General features: G+C 43.0%; 1 protein-coding gene across 25 annotated transcripts in view; it reads left to right on the top strand.

Annotated features, from left to right (window-relative positions):
• The window catches only part of NEDD4L (NEDD4 like E3 ubiquitin protein ligase), a 585723-nt gene that overhangs the window by 467611 nt on the left and 104175 nt on the right, over positions 1-13937 (top strand). For all 25 annotated transcript variants that reach the window (XM_077462942.1, XM_077462949.1, XM_077462944.1 and 22 more), the window contains 4 exons: positions 177-238; positions 3491-3593; positions 8735-8901; positions 13368-13497. In XM_077462942.1, coding sequence (XP_077319068.1) covers positions 177-238; positions 3491-3593; positions 8735-8901; positions 13368-13497 — 462 coding nt within the window. The remainder of the gene's footprint in view (positions 1-176; positions 239-3490; positions 3594-8734; positions 8902-13367; positions 13498-13937) is intronic.

Genomic DNA, 13937 nt, shown 5'->3' with positions numbered 1-13937 from the left:
TCTCTCTGAAATTTCCCCCGTCTATAGCTACAGTCAGAGGGCGGATCAGATCAAGTTTCTTGATAGCAAAGCCTGTAAAATAATGCACTTCCGCTGAGAACAATGCTTACGCCTTGTCAAAGTTTAAATCCCTAGAGAGAAAGATGGTGTTAAAAATTAACTTTGTGTGTTTACAGACAGAAGATCCCACAATGGAGAGACCGTACACATTCAAAGACTTCTTACTCCGACCAAGAAGGTGAGTTCTCCTCTCTGTCTCCTTCCACATCAACATCTGGAGCATGGAGCTCATTGTCTATATGTCTGAGATGTTTGGTATGTATATATATATATATATATATATATATATATATATATATATATATATAATGGATCTTTAGGATTCCCTCTGATCACAGAACAGGACTGTTTTTTTTTTCGTTTGAGTTATTTTTCAGCGTTAAACACAGTTTACAGGCTACGTCTGGCCATACATGTTCAATTCTCCTGTACAATTTTCCTTTAGCTTTACCTTAACCACTTCAGCCCCGGAAAGGATTTACCCCCTTAACAACCAGGCCATTCTTTGCGATACTGCACTGCGTCGCTTTAATTGTCAATTGTGCGGGCATGCGACATTGTACCCAAAGAAAAACATCCTTTTTTTTTTTTCACAAATAGAGCTTTGTTTTGTGGTATTTGATCACCCCTGCTGTTTTTATTTTTTGTGCTACAAGCGTAAAAAAAAAAAAGGGCGACAACTTTGAAAACACATTTTTTTTTTTCTGCTATAGTACACGTCCAAAAAAAAAGGAAAACATAGAATTTCGTCACCAATTTAGGCCAATATGCATTCTGCTACCTGTTTTGGTTAAAAAAAAAAAATAAACAATCCCAATAAGAGTATATTGATTGGTTTGCGCAAAATTTATAGCGTATAGAAACTATGGGATAGCTTAATGGACTTTTTTTTTTTTTGTTTTTACTAGTAATGGCGGCAATCTGCGTTTTGTAGTGGGACTACGATATTATGGCGGAAAAAATCTGACCCTAAGTGACACTTTTTGGGGACCAGTGTCACCAATACAGCAATCGGTGCTAAAAAAAAAAAAAAAAAAAAAAAAAAATGCACTGATCAATGTATAAATGACACTGGCAGGGAAGGGGTTAACACTAGGAGGCGATCAAAAGGTTAAGTGTGTTCCCTGGGTGTGTTCTAACCGTGTGGGAGGTGGCCTCACTGGGACAACACAGAGATCACTGTTCCGATCCTAATTACTAGGAACAGCCGATCTCAGAATTGTCCCGTCAGGATCGGGATTTGCCTTGTTTACATGGGCAGATCCCCGTCCTGCCTCTGTGTACTGCGATCACGGGCGGCCAGTGGACATCGAGTCCACCGTATCTGCACATGCGCTCCTCAGGCCTGCAGCGTGCGCATGCTCACACTATCTCATGCACAGACCGGCTTACAGGAACGTCGGATTGTGCAGCTGAGTCGCCTTGCCTGCAGAAAGTGATCGGCAAGTGGTTAAACTATGTAGTGTAAGGGTCTGCCTAGTTGGATACAATTGAAAGTTGTTTAGTTTAATTAACTTCACATGGTCTTTGGTAAATCTAAAGGAAAATTGAATGTATGGCCAGCCTAACTGCCTGCACAGAAAGGGTTAACTGCTTGTTTATTCTAGGGGAGAGTAAAACCTATTTACTTACCCAATCCTCTGCTCCTCCAGTGGTGCTCCCTCCCCCCGCGTTCAGCGATGGACTGTCCCCTGACGTCCTCACATCCATTACAGCGCTACGGACCCTGGACCAGTCTTGATGACATCAGGATGTTCCACCACTGGAGCATATGGGGGAGAAGATGTTACAGGAACTGGTTAACTACTTACCGACCGCCGCACGCCGATATAAGTCCTCACTTTGAGGATGGATATCATTATAGCAGCAACTAGCTGTCATAACACCGGTATCCCCGTGTTCGGCCGGCGGTCAGCTACAAGATAAAAGTGGTCTCTGCGGCGAATTCACCGCAAGATCATTTTTATCAGCGGCGGGAGAGGGGCCCGCCCCCTTCTGCCATGCTCCGGTACCCTCCTCCGCTTACTGGAGCCGTTCATTATTTAGAACAATATGTATTTTACATATATCAATACATATACATACATATACATATTTTTGGTATAAAAAAAATCCAATAAGCGTTTATTGATTAGTTTGCGCAAAAGTTATACTGTCTACAAAATATGGGATAGATTTATGTGATTTTTTTTTACGCTAGTAATGGTGTTGGTCAGCGATTTTTTTTTTTTTTGCGGGAATGCGACATTGCAGTGGACAAATCTGACACTAAGTGACAATAATACAGCGGTCAGTGCTAAAAGAAAATGCACTGTTACTGTACTAATGACATGGACAGGAAAGGAGTTAACATCAGGGGCGATCAAGGGGTTAAATGTGTTCCCTGGGAGTGCTTTCTAACTGTGCGGGGGGAGGTGCTTTGACTAGGGGAAGACAGAGATCCATGTTTCTGCTTAGCAGAAACACAAGATCTCCATCTTCCCCTCTGATAGAACAGAGATCTGCCTTGTTTTAAGTAGGCAGACCGTCGCTTTGCCTGCCTCGGGAATAATTGGCGGGTCCCGGTGGACATCTGGTCCGCTGGACCCACTGTGTCGAATCACAGCGGGAGCGGATCGCTGGCAGCGTGCATGCACGCCCCGGACCTGAAGAAAGAAATCATGTACAGGTATGTGATATCGCTAGCTTTGGATAGTAAAACAGTTTTTTTTTTTCTGCCAGTAAATACCTTATACAGCCCACTTCCAGTTTCTTGTCTGGTCATTAGGCTTATGACATCATGCACAGCGCTCTCTCTCACTCTCATGAGAGTTTGCCAGGGAGGGGGGGTGAATCATAAGAGGGCCAATGAGGGCTGCAGAGCTGGAGGTGTGTGCCTGTGTAAATCCAGGAAATGAACAGACAGCAGCTTCAGCTGCCCACAGTTAAGATGGTTGCAGTCAGACTCAGTGGAGGGAGATTTCTGCAGCATATTTGGCAAGTACTGAATCACAGTATATATAAAATAATATGTAAAGTGGTTGGAGGGAAGCTTCAGAATGGTAAAGATGTTTTTATTACAAATTATGTGAGCAGACTGCAGTTCCTCTTTAAGGGCCGGTTCACACTGCAGGCGCGGCGAGGCGTCTCCGACTTGCCTCGCCGCGACCTGCGGCGGCCTCGGCGGCGACTTGCAGATGACTTCTGTATAGAAGTCAATGCAAGTTGCCCCCGAAGTCGCCCAGAAGTAGTACAGGAACCTTTTTTCTGAGTCGGAGCGACTCGAGTCGCTCCTCTCAGAACGGTTCCATTGTACAGAACGGGGGCGACTTGCGGGAGCGAGGCGAGTCGTGTCGCCTCGCATCGCCCGCTGTGTGAACCGGCCCTAAGTATTCAGTTTACTGATCTCAAATCATCTGTGTGTTTTTTTTTTTTTTGTTTTTTTTTCCAGCCATAAGTCTCGGGTGAAGGGTTTCCTGAGATTAAAGATGGCGTACTTGCCAAAGAACGATGGACAAGAGGAAGAAACCAATGAGCAGAGGGAAGAATCAGAGGTAAGGAAAGCATGTTCAGTACAGCACTTGAATAATTTCTTGCTTTAAAGAATATGTAAACCGAACACTTCATATTCCTGATGTGTGCCTGCTGTACCATCTACTTGTATGAGGAAGTCTCCTGTTCTTTTTGTATTGCTTCCCTTGTGTGAAATCCCTGGTGTTCCTGCCAGTCCCTCTGCTTTCCAATTAAAAACTGACCACAGTAGGCATGAGAGCACAGCGTGGTCTGTTCTCTAGTTGTGCTGGGAACTCGGCCTGCTCTCCACCAATTGTGCTGACACATTGCTCTACACAGCCATTCACTGGGAAGGCCATTGTTCTGCTGTTTCTCCTCCCCCAGCTCTTATGCAGCTGAAAACAGAGGGTATGTGATCACTTATTTAAAAAGAGGAGGTGGGTGGGAGATAGTATTTATAATGCTTTTTTTATATTCATTCACAATTGTTTTGCCTTTCATTTTTGCAAGGTGAGGGTTTGCAAATACTTTAATCCCCCTTTACCTGGTTTCCTGGGTTATCAGAATACATACTTACAAGCTCAGTGAATCCAGTATTGTCTTGCTGCCACTTGTCGGTTTTGCGCCACTGTCTTTTTTTTTATTTTTTTTTATTACTAACAATATCAGTGGACCACTGTCTGTGCTAGGTTCTTGAAGCCTGATGACAAGTATGCTCTGAGGAGTGTCATCAGAGGACCGTCTGCATTAACCAGGAAAAGACAGTGTGTCCCCTGATGATGTACATCGCCAAGACCTTCTATAAGGCTGGGTTCACACCCATGCAAATTGGATGAGGGTTTCCCCGCATCCAATTGGCATGGGTATATATATATATATATATATATATATATATATATATATATATATATATATATATATATACATACACAGTATGACCCAAAAGTGAGTACGCCCCTCACATTTTTGTGCTGTCCCCTTGAAAAAAAAAACTTAACACACAGCCATTAATGTCTAAACCACTGGCAACAAAAGTGAGCACAGCCCTATGTGAAAATGTCCACATTGGGCCCATTTAGCCATTTTCCCTCCCTGGTGTCATGTGACTCATTAGTGTTACAAGGTCTCAGGTGTGAATGGGGAGCAGGTGTGTTAAATTTGGCATCATCGTTCTCTCTCTCTCATACTGGTCGCTGGAAGTTCAACATGGCACCTCATGGCAAAGAACTCTCTGAGGATCTCAAAAAAGAATTGTTGCTCTACATAAAGATGGCCTAGGCTATAAGAAAATTGCCAAGACCCTGAAACTGAGCTGCAACATGGTGGCCTAGACTATACAGCGGTTTAACGGGACGGGTTCCACTCAGAACAGGCCTCGCCATGGTTGACCAAAGAAGTTTAGTGCACATGTGCTGCGCCATATCCAAAGGTTGTCTATGGGAAATAGACGTATGTTTCCTTCCAGCATTGTTGCAGAGGTTGAAGAGGTGGGGGGTCAGCCTGTCAGTTCTCAGACCATACGCCGCTCACTGCATCTAATTGGTTTGCATGGCTGTCGTCCCAGAAGGAAGCCTCTTCTAAAGATGATGCACAAGAAAGCTCGCAACAGTTTTATGAAGACACGCAGACTAAGGACATGGATTACTGGAACCATGTCCTGTGGTCTGATGAGACCAAGATAAACTTATTTGGTTCAGATGGTGTCAAGCGTGTGTTGTGGCGGCAACCAGGTGAGGAGTACAAAGACAAGTGTGTCTTGCCTACAGTGAAGCATGGTGGTGGGAGTGTCATGGTCTGTGGCTGCATGAGTGCTGCCGGCACTGGGGAGCTACAGTTCATTGAGGGAACCATGAATGCCAACATGTACTGTGATATAATGAAGCAGTGCATGATCCCCTCTCTTCGGGGACTGGGCCGCAGGGCAGTATTCTAACATGATAACACACCTCCAAGATGACCATTGCCTTGCTAAAGAAGCTGAGGATAAAGGTGATGGACTGGCCAAGCGTGTCTCCAGACCTAAACCCTATTGAGCATCTGTGGGACATCCTCAAACAGAAGGTGGAGGAGCGCAAGGTCTCTAACATCCACCAGCTCTGTGATGTCGTCATGGAGTAGAAGAGGACTCCAGTGGCAACCTGTGAAGCTCTGGTGAACTCCATACCTAAGAGGGTTAAAGCAGTGCTGGAAAATAATGGTGGGCACAAAAAATCTTGACCCTTTGGGCCCAATTTGGACATTTTCACTTAGGGGTGTGTTCACTTTTGTTACCAGCAAACACAACATACTTGAAATCCCAATGCTTACTTACCACATTTTTCCTTTCTATAAACTATTTTTTATTAGCTTGCATAATGCCTCTGAACATGCTACAAAAATTGCCTAGCCAATTCCCTAGCACAGCTCCTTCTTTGCTTGCACATCATAGCCCTCTCCCCTTATAGGAGTGTCTAATTTCTGTCTGTGCTGGCCTAGCTCCCCTGCCCCTCCCCTCTCTACATAACCTTTTAATGTAGCTGCTGAGGTTGGAGTGAATGGGAATACTATAGAGCAGAAGTGTCAAATTGGCGGTCTGTGCTATATAGTGTCACTTGAGTCTGCAGGGGCTGCCAACATTACATTCAAAAAGGAGGCGCCCAGCAGCAGCCTCGGGTCTTTTGAATGTCAACACCAGGGAGGCTTTAACATGTAAATATTGTGCCTTAAAATATGTAAAATGCACATATCATTTTAAGGGAAGATTATTTTGTTGAAATAAATGGTCTGGCATCAGGGTTTCTTTTAATAAAGCACTTTTTTCCAAACATATGCAGGTTTATTAGTGACCGCCCGAGAGTAAGGATTTTTCAAGCATCTCTTGTTTTTATCGGTCTCTGGACTGTTCCTCAACCATAAGATTAATCAAGTGATGTTAATTCCTGCAGCTGCTGAGCAATTCCCAATGCATGCATCTCACTGGAAGGTGTAAAATCAGCCATTACTCTCGGATTAAACACTTGAATGATTATTGCTAGGAAGGAAAACATCATAAAGGAATAACAATTGTTAAGGCTTGTTTGCTATTACAGAGAGGACAATGGGACATTCAGGTTCTTGTAATCTGTATTTATTCCAGTGCTGATTGTAAAATGGAACGAAAATGCATATTACAGGTCAGACTGGAAGTTGGGGGAACACACACAGAATTTTAATGGAGGATGTTTAGAAATTCCATTCTAAAGGTATCTATAGTTATAATATAATGGGCCAGTTGGATGATACTCTATTGTGAATAGGAGGCCACCAGCTGTCACAGGGAATTTGTGAGCTAGCATTTGTTACCCCATGCAAGGTGTGTATGTGTGTATATGTATATGTATATGTATATATATATATATATATAACTCCGCAGCCCACTTTTCTCAAGGCAACTACACTAAACCAGACTAAACTATAGTGCACCACCTCTTACACCAGGGGTGTCCAACATTTTGAAGAGCGAGGGCCACTTAAGCGACTTGATAACCGGTCGTGGGCCACAATGAGCAGAGCAGGCGGATGACAGGTCCGTGCAGAGCGGACATGGACACAGCCCACTCTACTCTATGGGTCCTCCGATCCGCCCTGATGGAAGGGGATTCATCCCCTTCTGTTTTTTTTTTTTTTTTGTGAATCAGATTGGAGGTAGGTGGGTGTAAAAGGACACAAATCTGGTTACATCTGCCGTTTCATAGAGGTGAATGGAGGGTCTGATTGAGTTGGACCGATTGTGTAAAAGGGGCCTTTCACACTAATTCAGCACAGTGCACCTGTGTCTTAGCTACACTTTGCCATAGACTTCTAATATATCCTGCAGGTTTGGCGCACTTTCTGAAAGCTCACCAAACCCGCAGGTAATAACAAAAGTCTATGCCTCAGTGCCGTTAACCTGAAGGTGCGCTGCACCTGCGGACCAGTTTGAAAGCAGCCCAGTAACCACTGCGCAGATATACCCATATATACACTGCAAATTTAGTAATAAACTGACCTTTAATAACTTACATTCAGGTATTGCCTGCTGTTGATGTCACTCCGCCGCCTGTGGCAAGAGATGGCGCTATACAGGAAGCATCAACTTTTACAGCTCTGCTCCACAGCTTGCTTTGCCAGCTTCATTAACAACACAGATGCTCTGGGATGGCGGGTCTGCAACCCATGAGCTGGGCTTGCCAATCTGCCATCCCACAGAAGGAGGTCGCGGGCCACATCAGAGGGCTCTGCGGGCCACATGTGGCCACTGGTTGGGCACCTTTGCCTTACACCATAACACCCCGACTCAGCATCAGTAAAAACATATATAAAATTTATCAAATAAAACATCACATTATTATTTTCCCCTGCAGGGCTAGAAATAAATAAATCAAGCAGTGTCATTAATCCTGTTACCCACCCAACTTACCAATATCCATCCCAAAAGCAAAGCTAAGCAATGCAAAAAGCTGGAATGCACATGTTGGGCTTCATCCCACAGCCTAGTAAGCACCACACCTAACAGAATGAGGTGGCATTAGACAGAGCCCACAAATCAAAGCACAAGCTTTCAAACTAGCCAAACGCAGATAGATCATCTCTTGCTTAGTCCTGTGGGCTGAATGAGAGAAATCGACTGATTCTCCCATCCATGCTTTCCATGCTTATAGCACAGGTGGAGGCGTCCCAACCATGGGCTAATGCAGCGGTCTCCAAAAAATAAACCGGCCCTTAAACAAAAGGCTGGTTTATTGTCCTTCAGACTTTAGAAGGGTTTAATTTACCAAAACTGGAGAGTGCAAAATCTGGTTAAGCCCTGCATCAAAACCAATCTGCTTCCAGGATTTATTGTCAAAACTTAATTGAGCGAGCTGAGGTTAGAAGATGATTGGCTACCGTGCACAGCTGCACCAGATTTAGCATTCTCTAGTTTTAGTAAATCAACCCTAAAATGTACACTTCATCTGGTATCATGCCATGCTCTGATTTAGTGAACCAAGGACCAAGCCAAGGGTCGCACTGAAGGAAATTTTTTAACTGCATGTCAGTGACCATTATGTGTTTGTTTTTTGTTTTTTTGTTTTTTCCTTACACATCCAGCTTTTAGTAATCTTTAATAGGTACACTATTTGGCTTTTTGGTTTGCGAGTTGCTTTTGTTTGTGTTAATTGCTAATACTCCTCTTGTTCTTCAGCGCGCCTGGGATGTTGTAGATTCCAATGACTCTACCTCTTCACACCAGCAAGAACTGCCAGTCCCTCCTTTACCCCCAGGATGGGAGGAAAAAGTTGACAACCTTGGGCGCACATACTATGTGAATCACAATAACAGGACCACCCAGTGGCATCGGCCAAGCCTAATGTATGTATGAAGATTGTATAGCCTTGTTTTATGTGATCAATATAAGCCATCATTAAAGGGTTTTTCCCCTTTTTTGTTTACGGAGGAAACTCCTTAATTTGCTGTGTAGTACTGATCATTTGGGGGTAGTGAATTATCCATTTGGTGATCAACTGTTTCAGATTGTTATCCAAAGGCTTTCAGAAGCTGGCTGGGTCATGGCGGAAAGAGCAGAGCTGTTCCAAGTGATTGTAATCTCACAGTTTTTGGAGGCTCTTGACAAACAACAAATCCGTGGAGGACTTGGCTATGTTACCCCTGCTGGTCATTACTATGCATTAAATTGTGCAGGGGGTATTCTACCTAATAGAATTCTAATAGGTATTCTACCTACTAATTCTACCTAATACCTAGGTATTCTACCTACTAATTCTACCTAATACCTAGGTATTCTACCTAATAATTCTACCTAATACCTAGGTATTCTACCTAATAATTCTACCTAATACCTAGGTATTCTACCTAATAATTCTACCTAATACCTAGGTATTCTACCTAATAATTCTACCTAATACCTAGGTATTCTACCTAATAGACAAGTGATGGGACAAGATGGAAATTCTGTAATAGCACACATACCTTATGCTCACAAGGACTTAATAACACACACAGCGCCTTGTTTATAGTGACTGAGATGGAAGTGTCTACATAGTCCTTGGCAAACAATCATTTTGTTCAATTTATTTATTACTCACTGTAAAAAAACATATGGTTTCTTTGGGCTGTCCTGGGCTTTGCAGGCTGCAGGTTTGATTGTTCCCCCTTGCCTTCTTGAGGATTCCAGAATATAGTGCGTTGAGAGGATGCAAACCAGCAGTCTGTATATTTAATGTGGTCTCGGCCAATCCCTGGGGAAGGTTGCCCAGTAGGTGGCTTCAAAGTGCATAAATAGCCTGGGGCTTAAGGCCAGAAGGAGAAGTTCCCAGTCTGAAGGACTGCTGCCCGTCTGCATAGCCCAGCTAAAAAATACACTTGTTGCTCATTGAGGTCTCAGTTGTGGCAGAGCTCCAAGTATCCAGAGACATTGTGAGTACAGCCCTAGGCAAGATCCTAGTGACTGTTGGTGCTGATATCTTTAGAATATATTTTTACTAGTGCTTGCCTGGCCTGGGGAATTGCTGAATCCCAGTGCTGTTGGCTTTCTGGGCTTTTGTTGGAGAGGCTGTTCTGAGAAATAGTATTACAGTAAAGAGTGTCCTCAATTTATTGCTCAGCGTTCATGGAGTATCCCACAGCCCCTTATGCCCTATTCAAGTTAATCAGCGATACATTTTTAAAAGACAATCCCTAGACTGTTTATTGAGCCAGAAGAGTTACTTACTGTGTGTACACCGCTATTGCTATTTGTAAATACTTTAATATATCAGTTCATGTGACAACACTGAAGAAATAACACTTTGCTATTATGTAAGTAGTAGTGAGTGTACAGATTGATAACAGTGTAAATTTGCTGTCCCCTCACAATAACTCAACACACAGCCATTAATGTCGAAACCGCTGGCAACAAAAGTGAGTATACCCCTAAGTGAAAATGTCCAAATTGGGCCCAAAGTGTCAATATTTTGTGTGGCCACCATTATTTTCCAGAACTGCCCTATTTGGCATGGAATTCACCAGAGCTTCACAGGTTGTCACTGTAGTCCTCTTCCACTCCTCCATGATGACATCACAGAGCTGGTGTATATTAGAGACCTTGCACTCCTCCACCTTCCATTTGAGGATGCCCCACAGATGCTCAATAGGGTTTAGGTCTGGAGACATGCTTGGCCAGTCCATCACCTTTACCCTCAGCTTCTTTAGCAAGGCAGTGGTGGTCTTGGGGGTGTGTTTGGGGTCATAATGTTGGAATGACTCCTGCGGCCATCATGCTCCTAGTGCTGTCCCTCCCTCTCCCAGTCAGTGTTTCTGTGCAGGAGAGGACATCGAGACAAATTCCAGTACTTATTCTAGTTTTATGTAAAAATACATTTAATTACATTACAGAAATAAATGCTGCATCAAACAGTGTTTTTATACCTGCCGGGAGTTCAGCTTTATCATGAATATTATATAAGATAAGCATTACAACTTTGGCTTATTTCCAGCTATTGCAGGAGTTATAAGGTAGCAGTCTTGTGGAGGGCAGATGTGAACAGTAAAAGGTGTCAACACACATGTAATTCATTACAATAGGCTTGCACCATCTTCTCTGTCAGAGCACTTATGTAAATTACGAGGAAGAAAATGTATCCTATAAAACAAGACTTATACCAGTGCATTAGGTTAAAATATGGAAAGATTCTCCTCCGGTGAGAGGCCATTTCAGTGTGTTGCTCACAACATATTTACTGCCTCAGGCTTTAAGTCATTTACATTTTTATTAACAGCATGTAGACCCAACAGTAGAATTGCAGATTATTAATGGTTCTTAACAGAAACCTCTCGCAAGGCATGTAGCTGGCATTGCTGGCCTTGTGTTGAAAATGCTGTTCACGTTGGACCCTTTTCCTGTCAATATTTTTAGCAATTGGTCTTCCTTCCATAGAAATAAAATATATATTTCTCATCTATTGAGGGACACTAGAGTTCTTTCACCTTCGGCTTATACTGCTCACACCGGAGGATTGGACACTGGCAAGCAAGAAACTATATGCTAGCCCAGGATAACCCTCCCACCACCAACATGTTTAATGCTAGAGTCCTAGGAGGATAGATGTCTTCTTTTCAGTTCTACAGTATAAAAGACTAATTTATACTTTGCTATATTCTTGTTTTCACTCTGACTTTTTTCTTCATTCAAGACTCCTTTCAACATTACTGTTAGAGCTTTGTCTCTTTGATTTGTAGTTTTCCATCACAACCATTTTCAGTCTAGTTTTTGGTGTACCACATCCAGGTGCTGCTGGAGTTGACACTGTGGGGATAGTCTGGAAATGACCTTTGGGCGCTTGGTTCTGGCATTGCTTCAGAGCTTGCCCTGGCTCTGAAGGCCCAACTAGACTCATCGCAGTTTTCCATGGACGGGTTTTTGCTGAGTGACTGAGCGCTGTCACCTGCAGGGTGGAGTGTCGCTCGCACATGCTCTCTTTCCTGCCATACAGCATTGTGAACGCATCTACCTGCTACTAGTCCTGCTTGCAAAGAGACACATGGAACTTCAGTTTGTTTCTGTTGCCCACTAACTATGACTTTGGTCTCCTATGGCTTTACTCTTACCCTGAGCCCATACATTGCAGTCGCAATATGTCTGTCAGCTCACATTCTCTTAATGATTCTGGGGCACCTTGCAATGCTCCTACTGAGGGCCCTAATGTCTGCAGCCTGAAATCATGTTATCCTTTGCTCTTAGCATCTGTTCCATCTCCATGTTCCTTGTTGGCTCATTTGGGTGTGATTCAATCTGCTCCCTCCTCTCGACAAAGGTTTTTACCACAGTTGTGCAAGACTGTATTACCCAAATCAACCAGTCGCAGAGACTTTGATTCTGAGTTTCTCCAGTTCCATAGAACAGACTGCAGTCACCTTTGTCCTTTTTGTTTTTTCACTCCCAAAACTTCCAGGTTAAGGCCACCCAAGCTTGACTTCTTTGCTACTTGCAAGTCCAAGCCTTCTTTTGCATTAAGAGGCACCCCACTTTCCATAGTGGAGGGATGTTTGTTAACCTTTGTGGACTTTTGGGCAGCTTGCATTTCAGATGCTTGGTGCACCCAAGGTAGTTCCCTGCCCCCTCCTTGGTTTCTCACCTCTAACCTTCCCATGTCCCTGCACAGATTAGCATATATTCATGGAACCCTCTCGGTTTTTCATCAAGGTGTCCTTCCCCCAATTCCCATTCCATGGATTTTATCTCAACCTGTTCACTGTTCCCAAGCCCAAAGAGGGCATTTAACCCCAGTTTGGGTCTTAAAACTATGATGGCTTCATTCTAGTCTAACAATACCGCATTGGTTCTTTTTACCAGGGCAACATTTTGGCCTCTGTTAACATGAAACGTCTCCTTCTTTCCAGTGCAACAGCAATTCCTTTGCTTTGCCCCCATGTATTAGCAGTTCATGGTTAAAAAACATTCTCAAGCTTTATTGTCATGTCCCTGCTAGGACGTTTCACCCATCTCTATTTGCCTTGTGAACCTTGTCACAGGAATAGTAAGTAAATCTTCCAATGGAAGAACAGGGTTTGGTAGTCTTTTTCCGCTAGGACAGGAAGTGATGGGAAATCTACTTAGCGAAACACAAACGGGGAAAAAAAAAAGGCAGGGGTTTTCACCAACTTGTAGTATGTCCCACAAAAGTTTTGGAGTTCGATATTAGATATAATGTGTTTAGTAATTTGATAGCTGTATATAATGTATCTGGAATTTACAGTTCTAAAAAATGTTTTTTTTTTTTTTGCTATAGGAGCTTGATTGAATTTCTAATGTTTTATTATGTTTTCTTGACGTTTCCCAGAGATGTTGCATCTGAATCAGATAACAACATCAGACACATACAGCAAGAGGCCCACAGAGTGTTCAGATCAAGGAGGCACATCAGTGAAGACTTGGAACCAGAACACGTAGATGGAGGGGATGTACCAGAGGTGAGTGGAGCAACATATTTGATTACCATTATAATAGGTCATCATTTGTGTCCATCAAGGAACATTCCATGAAGATCTGAAAGCCCTGGTTTAGATTGAACACTGCAGCAAAGCCAAGATGTGATAGATGACATACCTAGGTGTCCAGTGTTTTACCCTTCCAAATGGAGTGTCACTTTCTCCATAGAAGGTTATTGAATTATTTGATTCCCTTAATTGCTGTAAAAAAATAAAAATATATATATAAAGCCACATGCTGTGGGGGTGTAAACAGGAAAAATAAGTTTAAATTTTTTTGTACACATACACTTTAATGGTACAGATGTCGTTGTTAGATTGCCATTGAAGCATTGCTTAGCATCACCCTTCACAAATACCCTATAGCATTCATAATATAAAGGAAATCCATGCTTAATCCATACCTGCCTTCTTTAAAGCAT

The sequence above is a fragment of the Lithobates pipiens genome, unplaced genomic scaffold (genome assembly GCF_037356315.1).
Source record: "Lithobates pipiens isolate NorthernLeopardFrog02 unplaced genomic scaffold, aLitPip1_a1.2 Scaffold_3, whole genome shotgun sequence".
NCBI classification, from domain to species: domain Eukaryota; kingdom Metazoa; phylum Chordata; class Amphibia; order Anura; family Ranidae; genus Lithobates; species Lithobates pipiens.
Note: the sequence above shows the minus strand (reverse complement) of the source record. Positions and strands in the feature narration are given on the sequence as shown.